Source organism: Amblyomma americanum, chromosome 4 (genome assembly GCF_052857255.1).
Source record: "Amblyomma americanum isolate KBUSLIRL-KWMA chromosome 4, ASM5285725v1, whole genome shotgun sequence".
In the NCBI taxonomy this organism is placed as follows: domain Eukaryota; kingdom Metazoa; phylum Arthropoda; class Arachnida; order Ixodida; family Ixodidae; genus Amblyomma; species Amblyomma americanum.
The window spans coordinates 94,007,504-94,028,695 of NC_135500.1; the positions used below are offsets into that span (position 1 = coordinate 94,007,504).

Sequence of the window (21,192 nt, forward strand, 5' to 3'; positions counted from 1 at the left end):
GTGAGGCTTATATGGTATGTAGAAACTACCGGAAAGATGTGTCCTTGCCTGACTCTCTACGTTATCGGTAGTTTCACTTTCCCTGTGAAGGCGAATAGCCTTTGTTTAACCGCTGTATAAATTTGACAGAACATTCACTTACGCCCCTTCGTCGTCCTGGTTAAGCATTACCTGCATGATTGTTGAGGTTTTGGTTGTGTCAGATGCTTTGCCGCAATTCATGAGAGCTATAAATACAGGATGCTTATACTCTGCTGCTTTCTCTATTGATGGCGTGGATATTGTAATATTGTAATAGCCTTTCCGAATGAGGACCTGGTCCTTTAATTTATGTAAATCTAACGTTGATCCAACTTGATTTGCAGTCACCTTCGCAAATACCTTTTGAAAATCTGTCAATTTTTTGAAGTCCAGTCCTCGATGCCCCTTTTATAGATTAGAGTGATTTTAGCGTCCTTCCGAGATTTCTTTAGGATCGAGATCATGGAGCACGGCGTACACAAGGTGTCAAGTCATTTTAGTACAATGTCTCCATCGTCCTTCAACAATTCTGCAGTTACCTGAGCGTCACCGGCTGCTTTTACCCTTTGCAAGCTTCGTTACTTCATCCTTCGTTACGAACGAGAAGTTCAATTCCTGCATACAGCACGCTTCATACTGATTACTCCGGCTATTGTAGAGCTCTGCTTAGAATTATTCGCCAATTTTAACTATTTTATCTACATATGTAACAACTTTTGTAAGTGCTAAGCTTCCCTCTTAGCGCGTGCATTTAATTTTTCCAGATTGCCATGTTCCTTTTGACCACATTTTGCCTACCTGTATTCCTTGAAGCTCGCTTTATCCTCTGCATATTGGTCTTCGTCATGCAATTTACCTTCAACTTATGGGCTCAGTTAGAAGCACGACAGCTTGAATACAGTCTTCTAAAGGTGCTTGCCAGTACACTGTCCAGCTGCACAAACTCCATTTTGTAATGCGCTCTCCCTAATATTGAGAGATTATCATTCATCTTCTGCACCGGAATACCCGTTTGTCAGAGATATTATCAGTTCCTCTACTTTCCCTCTTACCGTTTACTCGTTGGTGAGCTGCATTCTTAGTAGTTCCTTCCATTCTCAAAGTTTAGTTTTAATACCAACCTCTCCATCCTTTGCGCACTACATATCACCTATCCGAGCACATTCACATGTTTGACTACGCCAGGGTGCGAGGAGGATACAAAGGCTTTTTTATGTTTTGTCTCGCAATTCGTGCTCTTCTTAGTCCACTTCAGGCTACGCCATTTACGAAGGAAGGTAATCATAACCAGTAAACTATTTCAGTTCTCATATTCTACCAATCAATTTCTCCTGCTATTTCCGAACCCGTGCCGTAATATCGCGCTGCCTGGACGCCTACCTGCTTCTTTCCTACCTTGGCATTAAAGTAGCCCATCAGGAAAGTGTATTGCATTTTTGCTCCAATGATTGCCGATCCCCACGTTGCACTGAAGATTTCGGCTGCCTCCTCATTAAGACTGGATGTGGATGCATAAGTTTATACAAGCTTCAATTTGTCCATCTTTATAAGCTTTATTACTATGATTGCTGCCCTGCTGTTTATGCTCTGGAATTCCTCTGTTGCCAGCAGTACCCTTGTTTATCAGGAATCTCACTTCAAGCTCTCACCGTTGCGTTAAACCATTTTAGATTTTTTAAGAGCATACCTAGGCTAATCTCGCTTCACTGCGGGTTTATTGGGATTATTTTGGCACACAAATTATACCTGGAAGGATTCTGTAAAGTATTACTTTTGAAATTGGCAACAAAATTATAGAAAACCTAAATCCTGGCAGCTACCTTTCCTTCAGCTAGGGGGAATAGGTAGCTTCATTTTCATTCAATAAGCAAGTACTACTCTTGTCGCGTTAAGCCGAGGGGCATAGCCTAACGCGTGCCTGAGCGCTGACAGAGGAAGCAGTCCACTGTGTTCCCAGGTGACGAAAAAAAGCCCCCCTTTTATGATCGTGCTCCGCTTTTATACACCTGCGTCGCATGACCGCAGATCCACTGTCGCAGTCGCAACTTCCGCTGGCTCCTGACGTCACGCGTCAAGCACAAACTGACGATCCCACCACAAGTCTCTGACAAAATAAATTTATTATTTTACTATGTGTTACTTGCATGGCCTCCCCAGTATGTAATGTGTGGACTAAAGTCTCCGACTGCCTGATAAAAACCTGCTATTTTTTCCACGAGACTATCTAGATCACTAATATTACCTTTGCCTTGAGAATAAAGTTATGTGAGCATACTGTTATCTTTTTGTAACTAAGAGTCATGTCGGCTATAGTTTCCACTTTGCTTTTAGGTTGGGTTTGGCGGGCTGTGCGTTGGAGAGGTTGCAGTGTCTCGTGCAGGCACAGCAACTGGTGACCATGTTCTAAATAAATTACAAATTTTATTGTTTGGTTTTATACGCAGTGTCTCGGGACTATTCGGAGAACCTTTCCTTGAACCAGTAATCTGGGTCTTGCGATTCTTGACGCTCTCCAGTGAGTCTCGATTGGAGTAATGTTGAAAGCCTCTTCCAAGGCAACGGAGGAACGCTGTCTCGTGACGTAAACTTGCCGTGTGGAGAGGCCTTGGAGCCCTGCGACCTAAATACCTTTAGGCCTTCTCTAGGAGATTGGGGAGCAGCACTTGCTGCTTCCACCGGAGACACGGAAGGCATTGCACATGGCTCTCTGTATGGCCGAGTTAGGAACCGGAAACCCCAGAGACGCTACGTCCTTAGCGCTCCCTCGGTGTATGCTCTTCCGAAAAAGTAAGCCGCTTCCTGGCTTCCTGGCACGTCATACTACTATTTCTACGTTGATGGCAACTGCACGCAGACTGCCCTGCAGACTGTGACCCCTGTCTGCACTTTCCGAACTTTGGAAGCAGCCGCGGTGGTTTGGATGTGAGGTCTAATGTGAACATTGGTATACAGTTTCAACAGCATCTATAGTAAACTAGACTGAAGGCTTATGATTGAGTTTTTTCGGGATTCCTTTGTCTTCAGGGAAATTTTGATGCCTGGACTGCCAGAGAGATTGAGAATTCTTGCCTTGGTTAGGGGTTCATGGATGTGGCGTTACTGAAAGGCAGCTCTTCCGATACCTTAACCTTTGTACAGTTTGTCAGTGGACTCTAATCTTAGTAAATTTGTGAGCGTTGCCTAGAGTAGACGTCACGAGATTTTACTACTAGAGAGGATGAGATAATTCCAGTTGGTTTCTCTGTCACTACACTATGAATGACATCGTATTTGCGAAAGTTTTCTGCGGTTTGCGTCTGTTTCTTCGGTCCTCTTCAGAGTGCTATTGGACTCCTTCGAGGGTGCCGACAATTTCGTGACACCGATAGATTTCCTGGCCAGTGGTGTCAGCCACCGAACACGGAGACCAAGAATGGATCACGACAGGAAGTATAAATCAAGTCTCTGCCACGCCAGCCGCACGACAATGCCATAATGAAATGCAATGTTACTAAGGTAGGCTACTTTCCACGAAGTATCCAGTCTTAGGTGTTCTGTGCCTAGCCTCCAAACATGAATGCAAAACAAGACGACAGAAAGGTTTTGCAAAGCGCTGGTCATCGTCAAAGTCACCAGAAACTCTATTTTCCTCTGACGCAGCCAACCGCCGCGAATGACTAGGCGTTGGTGGGCCGAGCTCGGGAAACCGTGGGGTCGCAACTCGTCATGTCCATCGATTTGACCGACGAGAAATGAAAAGACGATCCTAAGTAGGCACTGAGTGAAGGCTAGTTGGTTTAGATTTAATTTATTGACCGGAGCGATTGAAAATTCTTTTTTTAATTTCATAGGAATATACAGTTCATAGCTGCTCTCGAGCGTTTGTGTTTCGTTGTTGATCCTGCGCCTACGTCTTCTGTACTTTTTTGTTGACTGCTGCGCGACATCCTTAATTCATAAACAACAAATTATATGCTGTCACCGCTAGGGTGAAACGTAATGAGAGGCCTTCCGCGAAGCAGCCTTGCGTTGCAGCCAGCTGTCACGCTTTTTCGTATTATTTATTTATTTTAAATACCCTCAGGGCCATACGGCATTATGATTTATACCAGGGACGCTGCTGAACCAAGACCAAAGCACCGTCACAGGAAGACGCGGCGGGTACTCGCATCGGATTGTGGCTAGAAAAATGTTCACAGACCCGCCACGCTCCCCTCCTCGTCACCGAATTTGGAAGCTATGCGGCTGCCGCGCTCAGAACATCGTTATTACAAGTTTTAAAGTTTGCGTATTTGGTACCGCTAACTTCGGAGGTGATTTGAAAGGAAGCTCAGAGTTAAGAAAAAAAATCTCTATCTCGTTGAAGCAGCACCTTGCGTATGCTAGCGAGTCCTAGAGGAAAGCCCAGAAGCTTTGGAAGCCCGCCCATCTATGGAAAGTCGCTATAAATAGCGGTGCTCGCTTTTTTGGCAACATTGGTAAGCGGCAGCCCTATTTCTGCAAAGCCAGGCGCCGCGGGGAAAAAGAACGTGCTACACTAAAAACTTGTGTATCAACTGTATCGCGTCTCGAGTTAATTAGGAGGCCCGCATTAGAGGGGCTTCAGTTAACAAAGGTGAAGGGGCAAAAGACACGCTTACTGCCACGATTCCGTTGCAAAGGCGACAGTTTGTGATAGGGAGAGGAGGTGCAAACACTGTATGCACAGCTTGCATGCGCACAACGGATGCCGCGAACAAGTTGGCCTGCGTGTGCGTATAGACGCCGGGTATGATACATGAGCCAATAGGACCCGCCATGATCGCCGTGTTTTTGGCGTTCGGCTGATAAGCACAAATTCGCGGAATCGCATCCCAGCCGCGGCATCCGCGTTTTTAAGGAGGCGCAATGCAAAAACGCCTTTTGGTTGCGTGAACTCAGTGCATGTTTAGAACCTTAGGTGGTGTAAACGAATCCGCAGCTATCCGCTACCGCAACACTCATAGCCCACTAGTCGCTTCGGGACACTAAGCCCAGATTCTGCCTAGCAATGCGATACGATGAAAATATGACGCCGAGGTGACACAAGACGTTAGGAACTGACGGCACCAGGGCCGCTGCGTGTTAGCTTTTTTTCTGTGCTAGGTGACGAAATTCTCCGGTAAAAAACTTCACAGGCAGGAGATTTCCTGTTCGAAAATGGAAGAAAGAAAAAGAATAGAACATACTCTTTTGCAATATAAGGCCCTCAAGTGCTCGGTGCACGAGGACGCCCGAGGGAACAGAGATGCACTAGTGGTTAGGAAATGCCGAAGAATCTTCACTTTTCAATAAGTTGAAGCAACTAGAAAGCGATAAAAGGATTGGCTGAAATGTAAAGGGAGCAGCACGCTAGAAACAGTTTCTAGGTGACCATCCCGATAAAACGAGGTGCTACAGTTGTCTACACATCAATCGGTTGTTTTAGTGATTTATGTAACATAGCGTAAAGATCGCGTAATTCATTTTTGTTTTTACGCATTGCCCTAGTGACCAGCGTGAAGTGACCCGCAAGCTCCCGCCATGAGCAGAGCAGCGCTTGCGCGCAACGAGGCGCGGAACATCATCAGTCGGCCTTGGAGATGATCGCCTCCTGGCTTCCCGCATCCTCGGGGATGTCTGACTTGTGGGACTCCTTGGAGCCCTCCTTGGTGCCTTCCTTGGTGGCTCCTTCGCCGCTTTTGTCTCCGGCGCCTCCGTTCGGCGATGCAGCCGCGATTTCGTCACCGGCAACCCCACTCAGTGGGAAGCCTTCGGCTCGTCCGGCGGCTACCTCAGGCCCGGCGGCTCCGGCGGCGCCCGCGATGGTGGCGGCATCGCTTGCAGCCCGATGCATTGAGACCAAGCCCGCAATGGCCGCCACAAGGGCGATGACTGCAGCGATGATGCCAAAGGCCGCTAGCTCTGAACCGTCCTCCCCAGTGGACTGTTCCCTTGGCACAATGTTGTCGCCTTTCTGCAGTGCCGAGGCGGAAGAACGGTTCGTGTACCAACCCTATTAGGAACCTGGCGCTTACAACGCGCTGTGCATTTTATGGCATGAACACGGAACCAACATACTGTCACACACAGCGCGAACTGACGACATCTTACTAGGTCGAGAAGATTTTCTATTTTTATGCAGGGGAAGACATGTGCCACGTGGTTAGACGCAAAGGTAAGAAGAAGAACAAAAATAGATGAAAAGAAATATCAGTGGCAAACAGTAAAACCAACCCCAAGGAATCCAAAATGCTATCGATGGAAGCATATTAAACCACATAAGTATCGCACTCCCAACAGATTCACAGTGATAGCTTCAGCATTTGCAGTTCGCTATCTGAATGAAGCACGGCTTACAGACTTCTCGGCTCCGGCAGATCTAATCCTTTTGGGCTTCATTGATCTCTTGCACTGCGAATTGCAGTACGTTGGTCAAAAAGGTTAGGGGAGCCTGGCAAATGCAGACTAATTAATTATCCGGGCAAGTTAGCGGCGCGCATTGCCATCGTTGCAAAGACTGCAGGCCATTATTTGAAGAACCTCAGTAAAAGGCAAGGCTCCGCAGTAACGCCTCATCACAGACGGCGTCAGAGCAGCAAGTAAAGCTGCTGGAGTTGATTTTAACAATTGTAGAAAATGATACAGAGAAACAGCGCATGGTGCTGTCATCAGCGGTTGCGGTCGAAAAGCAAGAGTTGTGTCGGTCGGTGGGAGGAAGTGCTCTGCTCACTGTCGGATACGCGGCTGCAGGAGGACCGCAAGCTCAAATATATGAGAACCTTTTGAAGTCTATGCTTGCATTAGTGCCAACCCAGAAAGCGCTAGTGCCGATTGTTTGGAGGAAGTGAAAGCAACGTTGGAATCTTAGGAGAGAGAAGAAGTGTGGTTGGTCCGATCTGTATTTTTGCACCAGTGAGCCTGGGGGGCATGGGCAGGGGGCATAAAGCCTTCTTATCGGACTATCCTCAGATGCAAGGCGAGAATGTGCCATCTTAACTAACAATATTTTGAGGGGCCTCAAATTGTCCGCTGCTCAATTTACACGCAAGTTTCCTTCCGGCACCAAGGGACCAGAGAAGCCGTGGTTTAATTTTGCGGTCAGGATAAAATACTGCATGGAATACTACTTAGAATGTAGGAAATTAAACACAGCAGCACGCTTCAAACAGCTTGCAGTCTCACGCGGCCTGAAATAATTTTTTAGTGTGGATGCGAAGGCACATGCACTGAACGAGAACCAAACGCATTAATTTCTGGGCGATATTGCTGTGCTAGCGCGGACATGTGAAGACAACGTCAAATGCAAGTTGGTGGCACGAAACGCAGAAGGCGCTAGCAGAGCGCAGGCAGCTCCGGGCAGCGCTTTAGGCTACCGTAATGTTGAATTCCAATGGAAGATCGCCAGCCCTCCACCGAATCACGAACGGAGCGCGTAGCTCCGGCGGAGATCTCTTCCTCCCAGCCTGCAACTGGAATCCGTGCGCTCCCGCACAAGAAGAGCTCCACGTTCAAGCAACATGGCGGCGGCCGTCGAATTGGGGCCTCTCGCTTCACCACCGATTCATCCTTGCCGCCACTCTGTCCCTCACATTTAGTGCAAACAAAAGACGCATGGAGCTTTCGGTTTGTCATAAAACGCCCGCACCACAAGAATTTTAGCGATAAAACGTTTCAAATTTACACATTGCGTCCACATTTACAGAGCTGCTAGTCTTAGCGAGTACGAGTTTTCTGACGTCAGAAGACGCGGCAGGTTCAAACAAGTTAACGATTTTGGTCTTAAAAGCAATTTTTAATTCATGAAGTAATTTTTATTTATTATATTGCGGACGAAAAACAAACGAAAGATAAATATATTTGTGAAAGTTTCTACGGCGTGTTTCGGCTGCGATGGCGCTGCATGTCGCTAAGAATCTAAAAAGGTTAAAAACGTGCTTGGTATCTTGCCCGGATCACCGCGTAGCGACGACAGGAAGGAAGTAGCCGCAGCCGGTCGTCACAGGAAGCAGACGCGGGGGTAAGGAAAACGTCACACGAGGTTCCGGTCAAATGTGCCGATTTCGGCGGAGCAAATATCGCTGCTCCACGGAGTGATTCAGGAACTACACCTGATCCGGATCTGACATTGGAATAGACAACTCGCGCTCCTCCCATTTTGCCACTGGAATACGATTGCTCCAAACACTGCAGAAAAACTTGATCCCGATTTGCCATTGGAATTGAACATAAGTGTTAAGCTTGTGGGCCAATGGCTAAGCAATGCACAAGGAACAAAGCGCCGGCGAAGGAGGTGGCGAAAGGTGGTCGCTGGCTATATGAATAAACGCTCAGATATAAAGCCCAGAACCTATGAGCAGCTTTTAAATAGTCTAAAAACCCTGATTTTTATGAAGCAACTTTTTCCTTCAGTGGAATAAACGATCCTGCTATGAACCCCACTGGCCATTTGCGCGCTGTATATTGCGATTTGCGCAATACATTCGTACCGGTTCAACTGAAAACACTGCGCATCACCTGCTCTGTCAAGCACTACACAAAACTTCCAGAAACCGCATCTAGTCACAAGCGAGGCCTGCAAGAAGCATTCGTCTGGGCACTTTGTCAGTTTTCGATGCTGACGCTCTTTTATTCGACTAGAATTAGGTACATGTTTTTCAGTGTTCTTGGTGTGCTTCACTGTATAGACATTCAGCTGATTTAGCAGGCTCCAGCTGCGGAACAGGTATAGAAAGCTTCAGGGAATTTCCATTAACCGCAAGGCACGCGGTATCAAGCTCTTAGTCCGGCATATGCATTTTCTCTAGGATATTTCTGTGATGCAGTGAAGTGTTATACGTCCACAGGTGAGCTGTGCTGAGAAAAACGAAGTAAAACGGGTGCTTGTGCAGGAATTGTCACCGTACGCAGTCTGTTACAGCAGCCTGTATGACCTTCAGCAACTGTAAAGTGGAGGTATGAATTTTCATTAAGTTTCTCCTTGTACTCAGTTCAGTTCAGTTTATTTATTTTTAGCTACAGAGAGCAGTGGGCCCCGGGAAAAAAAGCCGTAGCTTGACAAGCTCCCGAGGCCCACAACATCCAGCAACAGTGGCACCATTGGTCACGTGCAAACAAGAAAGGCGTACATCAACCTAAGGCATGATTCACAATCTGTGAATGAACAGCGGAAGCACAAACTAAGCGCGGAATATAACATAAAGAACAAGTAATATATAAAATTCAAAGCATGAACTGAAAGCATTATTTAAACATTCTATATGCGCAGAGATTAGAGTACTTAATTTCACAGCAGTGAACACATTGACAACGCATAAAAGAACAATATTCAACATACATGAATGAAGACAGCATGATATTGGCGTGCTGACGGGTTACGATAAGCATTCAACGAGCCTGCATATTTCTACCGTATGCGTAAGAACCACAAACCATAAAAAAAGAGAATTATTTAGTGAAAGAACGCCTGGAGGTCAGCATTGCTGTATTTATTAATGTTAATGCCTGCATCAAAGAGACGATTGAGTAGTGCGGGAAGATAATATCTAAGCATCTGTATCCCGTAGTTAGTTCGTGGCGTGTTAAGGGTGTAGTGCCGCAGATGGCGTAGCGGGTATGTAGGCACAAGGAGCTCAAGGTTAGCAATTTGAGATATTGTTGAAATTTTGTCTCGTGTTTCCTGTTTGTAGCGCAAGGACAGACGTATATCACAGAGAGTAAATATTCTCGGCACGTTACTATTGTGAAAAAGGGCTGCGGAAGGATAATCGTAAGGTTGGTTAAAAATAATTCTTAAGGCCTTCTTTTGAAGGAGGTAAATATTTTGAAGAGTGGTCTTTGGAGCAGCTCCCCAAACTAGGTTGCAGTAATGCAAATGTGGCATGAAGAGGGTTTTAAACACAAGCAGTTTAATTGAGGTAGAAAAAAAATGGCGATATCGTCATAGTACGCCAACTACACGAGCAACCTAAAGGCATATATGATCAATATGTGTATCCCAGAGCAGTTTTTCCGTAAACCAGATTCCTAACGTTTTAAAGGTGTTAACAAATTCTATACTACTCGAGGCACAACAGAGTTGTGTGGAGAAACTTAATATCTTTCCTTTCGGACGAAAGAACATTGCTTTCGTTTTCGGAACATTTACCTGTAGAGCATTACAGTTTACCCAGTGGACAAGCGCTGAAAGCGTCCTATTTGCAAGGATAATGAGATCATCGGGGTTGTAACCACTGAGGAATATGCTTGTGTCGTCCGCGTATATTATAAAGTATGCATTCGTATTATTAGTGGTAATATCATTGATGTATAAATTAAACAGAAGTGGACCTAAGATACTCCCTTGCGGGACGCCAGTTTTGATTCGAGTCATGCGCGAGGAGCATCCATTGATGTCGACATATTGATATCTGTGCGAAAGGTAAGAACGAATTAGCTCTAGCACATGGCCCCTGATACCATATCTCTGAATTTTCGCAACAAGAGTGTCATGACTAATGATGTCGAAGGCTTTTTTATAGTCTATGAAAACCCCAAGTGTAATCTTTTTTTCTTCAAAGTTTTCTAAGATAATTTTTTTTTGGGCCACTAATGCAGTTTCGGTAGAAAATCCTTTCAGAAAACCGTGTTGAGATCGGGTAATAATAGTGTGGCGATCCAAAAATTGGTGCAGGCGTTTAGCGACCACTTTTTCAAGAACTTTCGAAAACACTGGTAGGAGGGATATTGGTCTATAGTTGGCGATATTATTGTGATCACCTTTTTTAAATACAGGCAGTACTCTAGCAACTTGAATCTCCGTGGGAAACGTACCAGTGCTAAGACATAGATTAAAGATATGAGTCAGTGAGGGTGAAATAATGTCTATAACGTACTTAACAAGAGAAGTTTGAAGTCCGTCCGCATCAAGCGATGGGCTATTGTGTAGTTCCCTGAAGATTGACTGAACTTCTTCGTTGTCAACTGCAGTAAGAAAAACACTCTGCGAGTTGTTAGTTTCTAGAAATTTGATCGCTTCCGGGTTATGTTGGGACCGCGAGTTATCAAGGAAGGAATCATTAAACGCATTAGCCAAGTCGAACCTACTCATCTCAACACCATTAACTGTTAAAATATCAGAAGTTTTGGTAATACTTGAAGGGTTAATGATGTTGGAAAGCTGTTTCCACAATATATCCGTACGACCACCACTACTCTCAAAGATGTCACTGTAGTAACAGTCCTTAGCAGTTCTAATATCACGGTTTAATTGGTTGCGATAAGCTTTGTACTGTGTCCAGTCATCAGGCTCTCTCGTTTCAATAAATTTCCAGTAAAGTTTGTTTTTTACCTCGATGCGATGCAACAAAGACGATGAAATCCATGGCTTCCTAATTCTTTTTCGTTTTGTTACCTTCGTAAGGGGAAAATTATTTTGATACAGAGCGATAAACTTGCGTAAAGAAGTGTGGTATGCGTTATTAGGACACATTATTTAACAAATGTCATGCCATGTCTCATTTTCTACTTCTCTGCAGAAGGTGTTCAGTCTATGCTCAGAGATTATTTGGCGGTAATAAGGCTGATCAGACAGCCTCTTTGTACGATGTTTTTCTTTACACATATAAATTCCCATGTGATCACTAATGTCACAGCAGATTACACCACTCTTAATAAGGGCTATATCAAAATTAGTAATAAAAAGATCAACCAACGTTGCCGTGTTGGAAGTAATGCGAGTGGGTTCCCTTATTATGTTTGAGCAGCTATTTGAAGAAAGAAGAATTTCAAAATTGTTCTGAATAGTATTATTACACAACATATGAATGTTAAAATCACCGCCCCATACAATGTTCTACTTCTTAACATCAATGAAATGAAAGAGGGAGTCCAGACGTTCAAGGAAAGCATTCTCATTACCACTGGGAGGGCGGTAAAAAACTGAGATGATTCCTCCAAGACCTGCTTTCTAGGCCCTGAAGCTTACGGTTTTGGTGAAAACTGCATTTGGAACTGGGGAGTTTAGGACACGCTGGTGCTTGGGCCCCTGCAAGTCCCCACTGCACTTAAAACGTTCACGTCCGGGAGGCACATGACACTGGCAGCCTGGCCTACGGCTATGGCTAGCTTGGTCGGGTCCTCTGAGCTCAGTAGGGTCTCCCAAGCCTCCCAAGTGGTAAGGTGCTTGAGGCCCCGCGGGGGAGGATCCGCCGGGCAGAAGAAAGGAATGTGGTCGAGAGTGGCTCTGGGATTGTGGCACAGGGTACAGGACGAGTTTGCGGGAACTTGGTGATAGCGCGAGCGTATATAAGTAAAGGGTAAGGTGCGTGTTTAGAGTTGCCTTCAGTGTCTGGTGATAATTGTCGAGGGAGGGATGGGGTTGGAGGTTGAGCCGACGCTCGGCTTTGCAGGCCTGCGTCAGTTCACTGAATTAATGCATGCGCTCCCGTGAGAACCCTAGATCGGAGGCCGCCGGTGTCCGGTTGAAAGAACATCGAGCTGAAACGTTGGCAGCATCGTTTCCGGGATTCCCGGAGTGGGCAGGCACCCATATGAGCTCCATGTGGTGGGTCGGGTGTGCGGCGAGAGAGTTCAGTATGCGAAATGCAGGGACATGAACTCTCCCGCGAGAAAAACTTAGTATGGCAGTTTTAGAGTCTGACCGTATGTACCTTTCTGAAGGCTTTGCGCTAAATAAACGTTTACAGGAAAAAAGGAGGACAGACGACAGGAAAGAAGCGCAAAGTCTGTCCTCCTTTTTTCTTGTGAACGTTTTTTTAGAGCACAGCCTTCAGAAATGAATATGTACCAGCTAGCCCGTCAGAAAGTCTTACAGAATATACCGGGCATCCATGCGCGTGACGGCTAGGGCAATGGTGGCCTCTTCAGCCTCCTCCGAAGTGGCAGCGGGGATATGTGAAGAGTGCCAAACGGTTAGGGGAAGGGGTTCGTGACGGCTACAACCGTGTCCTCGCCTGTGCATGCGGCATCGACCCACATGGCATACGGTCGTCATTCATTATGCGGTCCAGTCTTCCAGTATATCTCAGAAAACTCTTTATTAACATCCAGTCACTTAACTTTTTGTCTTAATGCAATTGCTTGAGGGTAGTCACGACAATAGCTTAATAAATGTGTCCCTCAAAGCATGCCGATTTTTAAATCAGGAAGGGAAAAGAAAGCTAACAGTGAAAAAATACTAGTCGGGTACGTATTACTTCCGTGCCACCCGAAAGTTCTAAGAAAAATATTATTGAAACAAGCGGTGCTAGAATGTGCTACAGATATATTAGTTGTCCCAATTTAACAGAATAACGGCGTTGTGCTGGAACAGATCATACATTGAGCAGCTATGGAATCAACAACACTGTGGAATGCCAGTCTATGAAAAGTGCAATTTTTGCCCATAATCAAATATTCTAGTTCACCTTCAACTTTGAAGCAGACACTAAGTGGACAAATTGCGCCACGAGCTCCAAGTTGGAACTCACCGCATTCGGTGATACCAGCTGTTTGTAATCAGCATACTGCACCATACCTTATGTAACAGGCAGCAAGCTAATTGTTCTATTAATTATCAGTTACTTGACATGCTTCCAGTGTGCATGTGGGCTTGAGGCACTGCATTTACAGAACGACAAGCTATAAAAAATACTTATTTGCCCTTTTTTGTGGATTAGCCTTTTTACCCTTATATGTTGTTGTTGACCTCACACAATGGCACATACCCACAAGGGGGATTGGCCATCCAAAGAAATGTCCGGGAAAAAAACCTTTGCTAATGTCATTGTGTCTTTTCTTTTTCTTCTGGTGAGTAATTCCTTTCTTACACTACAGTGTAAACAACAACCAACGCCAGCTGGAGCCTGAATGGTCGATGTAACACTGTGAAGTGCATGTGCGGATATATTTGCTCCGTCCATGTGAAGAAAAAATGAAGCATATAGTCAATGTAGCTGCCTTTAACAGAAAATGAAGAATAGATTATGGCTTTCCTTTTAAATGCCGTATGAAATAGGTCGAGCTGGTTTGAACGTTTCCTAAAGACCGAAACGGAGCAGGAAAATTGCTGATGGCCTAGCTCTGTTAGGCCAGGATATACGTAGCGAAAGCGCTGAGACTTATGGATCGGAAGAGTTAATATACGAAACCCGTGCATTCACTAGATGCGCCTTTATTTATTCACGATTCAACCTTGAGCCATCGTGGTGGAGTGGAAGCGTCTCCGCCTCAAACACCAAAGGCCCTGGCTCGATTCTCAGCCTCGACACAGGTTTTATTTTCTTATTCAATGAGTGTGCGGGGCTTTCAGTGCCTGCTATACCAACCTATTCGGTTCGGCATTCGAACCGAATTCGAACCGAATAGGTTGGTTCGCGGTAAGGGTAAGCAAGTATTTTCAAACCAACCACGCAAAGCGCTTCCTCCCTCTTGGGTTTCGCCGCTGCCTCAACGATAGCTAACTCATGGCGCCCTTTCCCCCGGTAGACACAGATGGCGCTGCTGTTTCACCATTACTGTGAAAGCTTGCTGTTTTTGTACTGTCGGCCACAAAAGTTTCGGGCATCTGTGATGCGTGGCTGAGCCATCTGCCGTCAATGAGCGGGTAGGTATTACTGCCGTGCCACCCAATTACGTTAAGTCACAGTACTGTCGCAGCAGGCGTTCCATGAGCCTCGACACCGCGCTCTCTGACGGCAGATGGAGCAGCAATCCAGTTTTGCTTCTCTCGGCCACGCATCGCATATCCCGCAAGCTTTTGCGGCCGACAGTGCGCCATCAAATTAGACGTTGGAGATCTTCAAATAACCTTGACCGAATCGGGCATGTACCCAACGAAAACGATAAAATTCTGAGGGAACTTATACATGCTTACGTGGAGGATTGCGAAAGGGAGTGCAGAATTTTCGACGAAAGGAAGGGGCGCAATAGCTCTCCGATCTCGAGCTCTCAGATTTCGACAAATTTTACATTTTGTTTCCACATTTCGTGGACACCTTTTAGCCGGCATAAGGTAGTAATGCTTTCGCATTAACAAAAAAACAAAACTGACGACCAAATTCCACTTCAGTAAGAAATTTGAGCCCGAACAAGCGAGCGGTCATGCTGAACAATTTTTTTCGATTTTCCCCCAGCTAAGCAACAGTCCGTATTATGTTAAGTCAACCTTTAAACACATGAAGATGAAAGCAAACACAGCCGTGCCAGATTACCTCCTGATGTGTTCTTTTTTCAGCTTATTAATGCTTATTTTTAATAAGCTACAGCGAGGTGCACGCCTATGAAAATAAAGTTTCACTTAACTTCTGAGAGCGCTCGTAAGGTGAAATAGCTTTCCCTACACTATTGTGCATCACAGAGACTAACTTTCTTGTCGTCACAATTTCTGTCTCGTTCATTGTTGAAATCCGCACAGAGCTTAAGTATTAGGGTAGATTTGTTTCCTTGAAGTAACTTTAAAAACGGACTTTGCCTGGTTCGCCTGCGCATGATGCAAACCTGTAATCATCCACGCCAAAATAAAGGAACCAAAAATAGCCCACGACAGACAGACGCCGAAGGGCGGCGGTGCCGCCATCTGTTATCTGCAACGAAAGCGCCACAACTCCAAACGCGCCAAGGCGAGCGTCCCAGAATGCTCGGGTGCTTTGATGGTGCCGCCGACACGCTTCGGAGTCAACCCGGAGTTCGCCGATTTCGATTCATTAATCTCGGCGCAGAGGATTACAGGTTTTCATGTTGCGTGGCCGAACCAAATACGTACCACTTGCAGAATTACTACAGGACAATCCTTGAAACAATATGCAAGCTCCATGCGCAGTTTCACTCCAAATAGGTCAGAGGCTGAGGCTGGCAAACGTACAAAAATATCAGCGTCAACATGCACAAAACTGTACGATGACGGCGATCACACGATCTCGCAAAGCACAAGCAGACGACTTCTGCCACTTCCGCCTACGCCGCCGGCACACTTGCAGACGGCAAAAAAACCCATGACGCTGAGTCACGTGAGAACCGCACAGTCGACCAAAGTGGGTAGATGACTGCCCGTGCAGATTTCTGCCAGCTTCCTGCTCTGGCATGACTCCAAGGATAAACACAGAAGGAGGATACATAAACATGGCACGTGTTCCTGTTCTTTTTCTGTGGAGAGTAAAAATTTTACTTCCCTGTAATCCTAAACACTAGCCATGAATAGGAAAGTTAATGTGATACTCCGTCTAGATGGCGTAAATAAAACCTCCTTATGGATGACGTGCGCTAATAACAAGCCGTTTACACCTATCTGGGCATATTTTTGCTCATCATCATCACCATCATCATCAGCCTGACTGCACCCATGGCACGGCAAAGGCCTCTCCCATGTCTCTCCAATTAACCCGGTCCTTTACCAGCTGTGCCAACGCTACGCCTGCGAACATCTTAATCTCATCCGCCCACCAAACCTTCTGCAGCCCCCTTCTACGCTTGCCTTCTCTTGGAATTTACTCCGTTACCCTTAAGGACCATCGGTTATCTTGCCTTTGCATTACATGCCCTGTACAAGCCTATTTCTTCCTCTTGATTTCTACTAGGATGTCATTAACTCGCGTTTGTTCCCTCACCCACTCTGTCTGCTTCCGGTCTGTTAACATTAGACCTTTCAATTTTCTTTCCATGGATCGCTGAGCTGTCTTTCATTTAATCTGAACCTTTTTTTGGCCTTCACATTTATGCCCCATATACAGGTCAGTGCCGGTAAGATACAGCTGCTGTATATTTTTGATAGCATTTTCGTACACCTATCTGTACTCAAGGGCTTTCAGACAGTCGTTTTTGCGGGAAGACTCTTAGTAAAAAGACAAAGAACTGAGAAACAAGATGTGAGTCGCTGCTCAAATTTCAAATACGCGAAACCCGTAGGAGCCCAGCGAAAATTTTCATTTTTATCGATTACGGCTGTCATTCTTGGTCACTGTACTAACGTACATTTGTAACGCAAGTCGAAACGAGTGGCACAAAAATAAATTTATTCCTAATTTTAGACTGCATACCAAGGACACACACACACAGACCGCCCACACGCATGCACGCACGCGCTGGGTCTACTACACACCGGGGTGGCTGAGTGGTTTCGGTGCTGGACTGCTGAAACCGACACCAGCGATTCAATTGATACCGGCCGTGGCGGCCTCATTTCGATAGAGGCGAATTGCAAGGCGCCGAAGTAGTGCATATTCGAACGTGATTTGAAGGTGATTACTTGAGGATAAACCTAGGCGTACTAAACTGCTCTAACATAGTTTATTTTCGCAAGAACGCTAAAATGAATACATGAGCTTGGGCAGCCTAGGGCGTTCTCTATTTCAGCCCGTTTTGTTCGTTGTGGACAGAGCGACCGTCATGCTGGGAAAAATTTCTTGGTAAGTTTTAGTCGGAACGAGCGTGATAACCTTGACATGGCGCTGGAGTTCATGTATAAGATGTCAGTGCATGTTAAAGAACCCCAGGTGGTATAGATTAATACGCAGTCCTGCACTATGGCATCCTTCATTGCAGATGAGTCACTTTAGGACGTTAATCTCATATACCGTACAATACAGTGTTGTCGACTTCGACGCTGCACTTCTACTTCAGCAGCCTAGACAGGTGGATGTTGGCGCCTGGCTCGGTGCTTAGCACTTGCTCAGTCAACGCGTTTGGCTGTAGCTGAACAAAAACATGCACCGACGTGCGGCTCCATGGCCCTGACAGAATTGAACCAATAAAGCGGCGACAAACACGTCATATGTACCACTAGGTGATGACGTCACGAATTCCTAGATCTAATGGCAAGATTGTGAAAGGTCACGTTGGTAAGGCACATGACTCAGAACCAATCATTGCTTAGATCATGTTAGTGAGCGTAATGATTCTGAGAAATAATAAGATGCGTTGTCTGAGTCCCGTGCTTGGTCCGCAGCGACTTGGCGTGCGTATGGTTACTTGATATGTTATGTCATCAACGGCGCCCAACCGGCAAACCAGCCATAATCACCAGCGCTGCGAAAATTCCGGGTGCCTTACAGGGGGGGGATGCCGTTTGCGTGCTGCGTAGGCCGTAAAAATTGTGTTACAGAGAGGCCAGCGATGAATCCTTACGCAGAGTAGGGTCGTGTCGTGGCATGATCGGTCTCCGCACTGTGTGCAGGGTTCGCCTTTCACGTAGACCGGCTGGTCAGTCTTCCGTCCTCTGCGAAGAACACAAACCATTGCTGGTTTTCATGCATGAGCGCACGTGCAACTTGTGCTTAGGTGACAGGGGTTACTACAGTCGGCGACGTTCGTGCGAGCTCATAGAAATCGACCGTCACCAAGACCCGCTTTTACCGGCGTCGGCACAAGACATAGAACTGCAGTAGCAGGTTGAGAGTACACTGCACTGAAAAAGGGCTTATATGCTTGTGTTGAAGCTGCCTCAGCGCTACAATTATGCCAGCAGAATTCCTAAAATATTCTTTCGAGTCTGTGCCGCATAAGACTGCGCGTTTCTTCTGAAACGGACAGTGAATAGAACGCCATACAAATTTTGCACTAAGTAAGACAGATTGTTTAGCTCTTTGCGACAATAGTGATGTCTGTGCGGCACCAAAGCACTCATTTATTAGCCGCCGCGTTTGTTCAGGGGTTATGGTGCTCGGCTGCTAACCCGAAAGATGCGGGTTCGATCCCGGCCGCGGTGGTCGAATTTTAATGAAGGCGAAATTCTAGTTGCTAGTGTGCTGTGCGATAAGGAACCCCAGGTGCATGGTCGAAATTTCCGGACCCCTTCACTACGGCATCCCGCATAGCCTGAGTTACTTTGGGACGTTAAACCCCCAAATAAACCAAACTCACTTACTGCTGAGAAAACGATTTAAAATTCAAACGTTTCGTTTCCGGCGCTCAAATATAGCTCGCGAAGGCATGAGCAAAAAGAACTCCGCGAGCACAGTTTGGTATTGAATAATGTTTGAGATCAGCCTCAGCAATCCGGGTCTTAAAATCTGCCGTTACATCATTACAGTTAGGCCAAAACGGCCGTTGGCAGCGACAGCTTATAAAATCTCATGTTTGCAGTAGAAACGGCTTCACTGCCATTGGAACGCGCTAAGTTTGTTTAATCGCAGTAAGTAGGTTTCCAATTCTCCGCAGTCCATATCTTGCCCGTATCCATTTCGTCTCCTCGAATTCAGCAATGGTCGTATCTCGCCTTTGTTGCTTGTATCTGACGCTGCCTTTCTTCTTTCGATTAAGGTTGCTATAAAATCATACCCTTCATTTTTTCCTGAACCGTTAGACCTTCAAATAAAATATTTAATTGCTGTTTCCCTTCACTCATGGTGCTCCCCTTATTCTAATTTACTTGCTTGGCCCTGGCTCCAGGCAACACCCAAATATAGGCACCTAACTATTCAGGGATTTCCGTAAGTCGCAGTTAATAACAGACTGACATCCTAGTGTGCTACCCTGCATTTTATTCTGCTTATTCTGCTCTGACAATCGTGATCTGTTACTTATTTGGTCTAGATAAAGTAGACTTTGTGAGGTACTTGAAGTACGTTATCATCCGCAAAAAATTCAGCGTTCTCCGCAACCTGTTTAACACTCGCTTCCTTTAATCACACTGATTATAACGCCTACGACAACAGTTGTGCTGCCTAAGTTGTGAGTCTTAATTCTTTCCTTTAGTTACCTAGCAGGGCAGCAAAATAAAGAATGTGAGTGTGCAAAAGACGAACATAGCAGAAGGGAGGGTACAGAGGGGTTATGCTGAGTGGCAACAGCGGAGTGTGTCCGGTACGGCTGCATAGTAGGGATGATGGTCGAACACGCGGATATTAACGCTACAGGTTTAGAGCTCCCTGTCGGAGCAAAACCTGAACGTGTTGTCACACTAATTCAGAATTGGTCGATAGAGGTCGTGACATCACACTGCAGTGAACAAATCAGAGCGAGGTATCACATCAAACACGGAGAGTCGAGAGGTTTGTGGAGTGCCAGCTGCGCAGCAGTCAGCGCGTGTGGAAAGTTTTCAATGCTCCGTGGTTGGCACGTCAAATCATGTGACAGAGTGCGTGACGTGGCTAGGGGGGCAGAGGAAGAGCCAACCACCGCTTCTCAAAAAAATGAAAAGAGGCTCCGAGACATATGCGTGCGTAAAGTAATGCAGCTTGTGAAGTTGTCAAGGAACGGTTATGTGACCTCTAACACTGTCGCATTCCTAAGGGTTCGTTAGGAGTTCGCAATGTTCGAAAGTTTTAAGTGAAATGCAAAACGTAAGGCAGGGATGATCCGGTGACGTAATAAGAAAGGAGGACGAGCACACTCGAAAGAAGGTGATCAAGCTTGATGCTAGTAGGAAGAAGCCGAGATAAAGACCATGAAGCGGGGGTGAAACTTTGATGACCAAAATCGTAAAGCGAAAAGGCTTAATAAAAAATGGAGTCATGACAACGTTTAGTGGTGGCCACAAAAAAAAAAGCAAGAGCAAACCCTAAACAAACCGGAACAAAGCCGTAAATAACAATACATCAGAGTACGTCAGTCGGCAGTGTACTGCGCATCTTCCGAGGGAAGAGGACCATTCGAAACTCACCCGGGACTATAGTTGCACACGAGAATTTCCTGTGACCCTGCGCTGGGTTGGCTGGGCTGCAGGAACTTCACGTATGCGCATCCCACGTAAATCGTCTTTGCCCAGATCAGCTGCAAGGACGGAGCGCATGCACAATGAATGCATTCGAAGGTACACTTCAAGGGGAAGCGGTTGCCGACAAACAGAGCGGAATAAATGCGCATAAAGCTTGCACGTTAGACGATGCTGGACGTTTGCTACACTGCTGCAATGAATGCATGTACTCTTGCTGTCCCGTACTCACATATCGCATGCATGCATACCGAGCGTAGTCAATAAAGGCACCTTTATCGCGCTTTTCTTTGCTCTTCTCAATGCGGGATATGTCTTTGAAGCTCCTCTTTTCTACTGAGAAAATTTAGTCGGGTAGCACAACTAGGCGCCTTTTCCAGTTTCGGGCTTACGTACGAAGAGTCTGGGTAAAAAGTTTAAGGCTAAAGGCTTTTCGCTTCGGCCGCATCAAAGGGCCAATACGGCACTATTAAAGACCGACTGAGCTTAAAATGCTAGCAGAAGTTCCTTCTTGCGGTAGGAAAGCTTCCTGCTTGAAATGTGTTGGGAATGATTCGTTACAAGGAGCA

General features: G+C 46.0%; 1 protein-coding gene across 1 annotated transcript in view; it reads right to left on the bottom strand.

Moving 5' to 3' along the window:
• Nucleotides 1–21,192, bottom strand: part of LOC144130257 (uncharacterized) — a 118,242-nt gene that overhangs the window by 48,645 nt on the left and 48,405 nt on the right. Inside the window, exons 4-5 of the mRNA XM_077664221.1 lie at nucleotides 20,573–20,682; nucleotides 18,097–18,187 (exon numbers count right to left, since the gene is read on the bottom strand). Of these exons, the coding sequence (XP_077520347.1) occupies nucleotides 18,097–18,187; nucleotides 20,573–20,682 (201 nt within the window). The remainder of the gene's footprint in view (nucleotides 1–18,096; nucleotides 18,188–20,572; nucleotides 20,683–21,192) is intronic.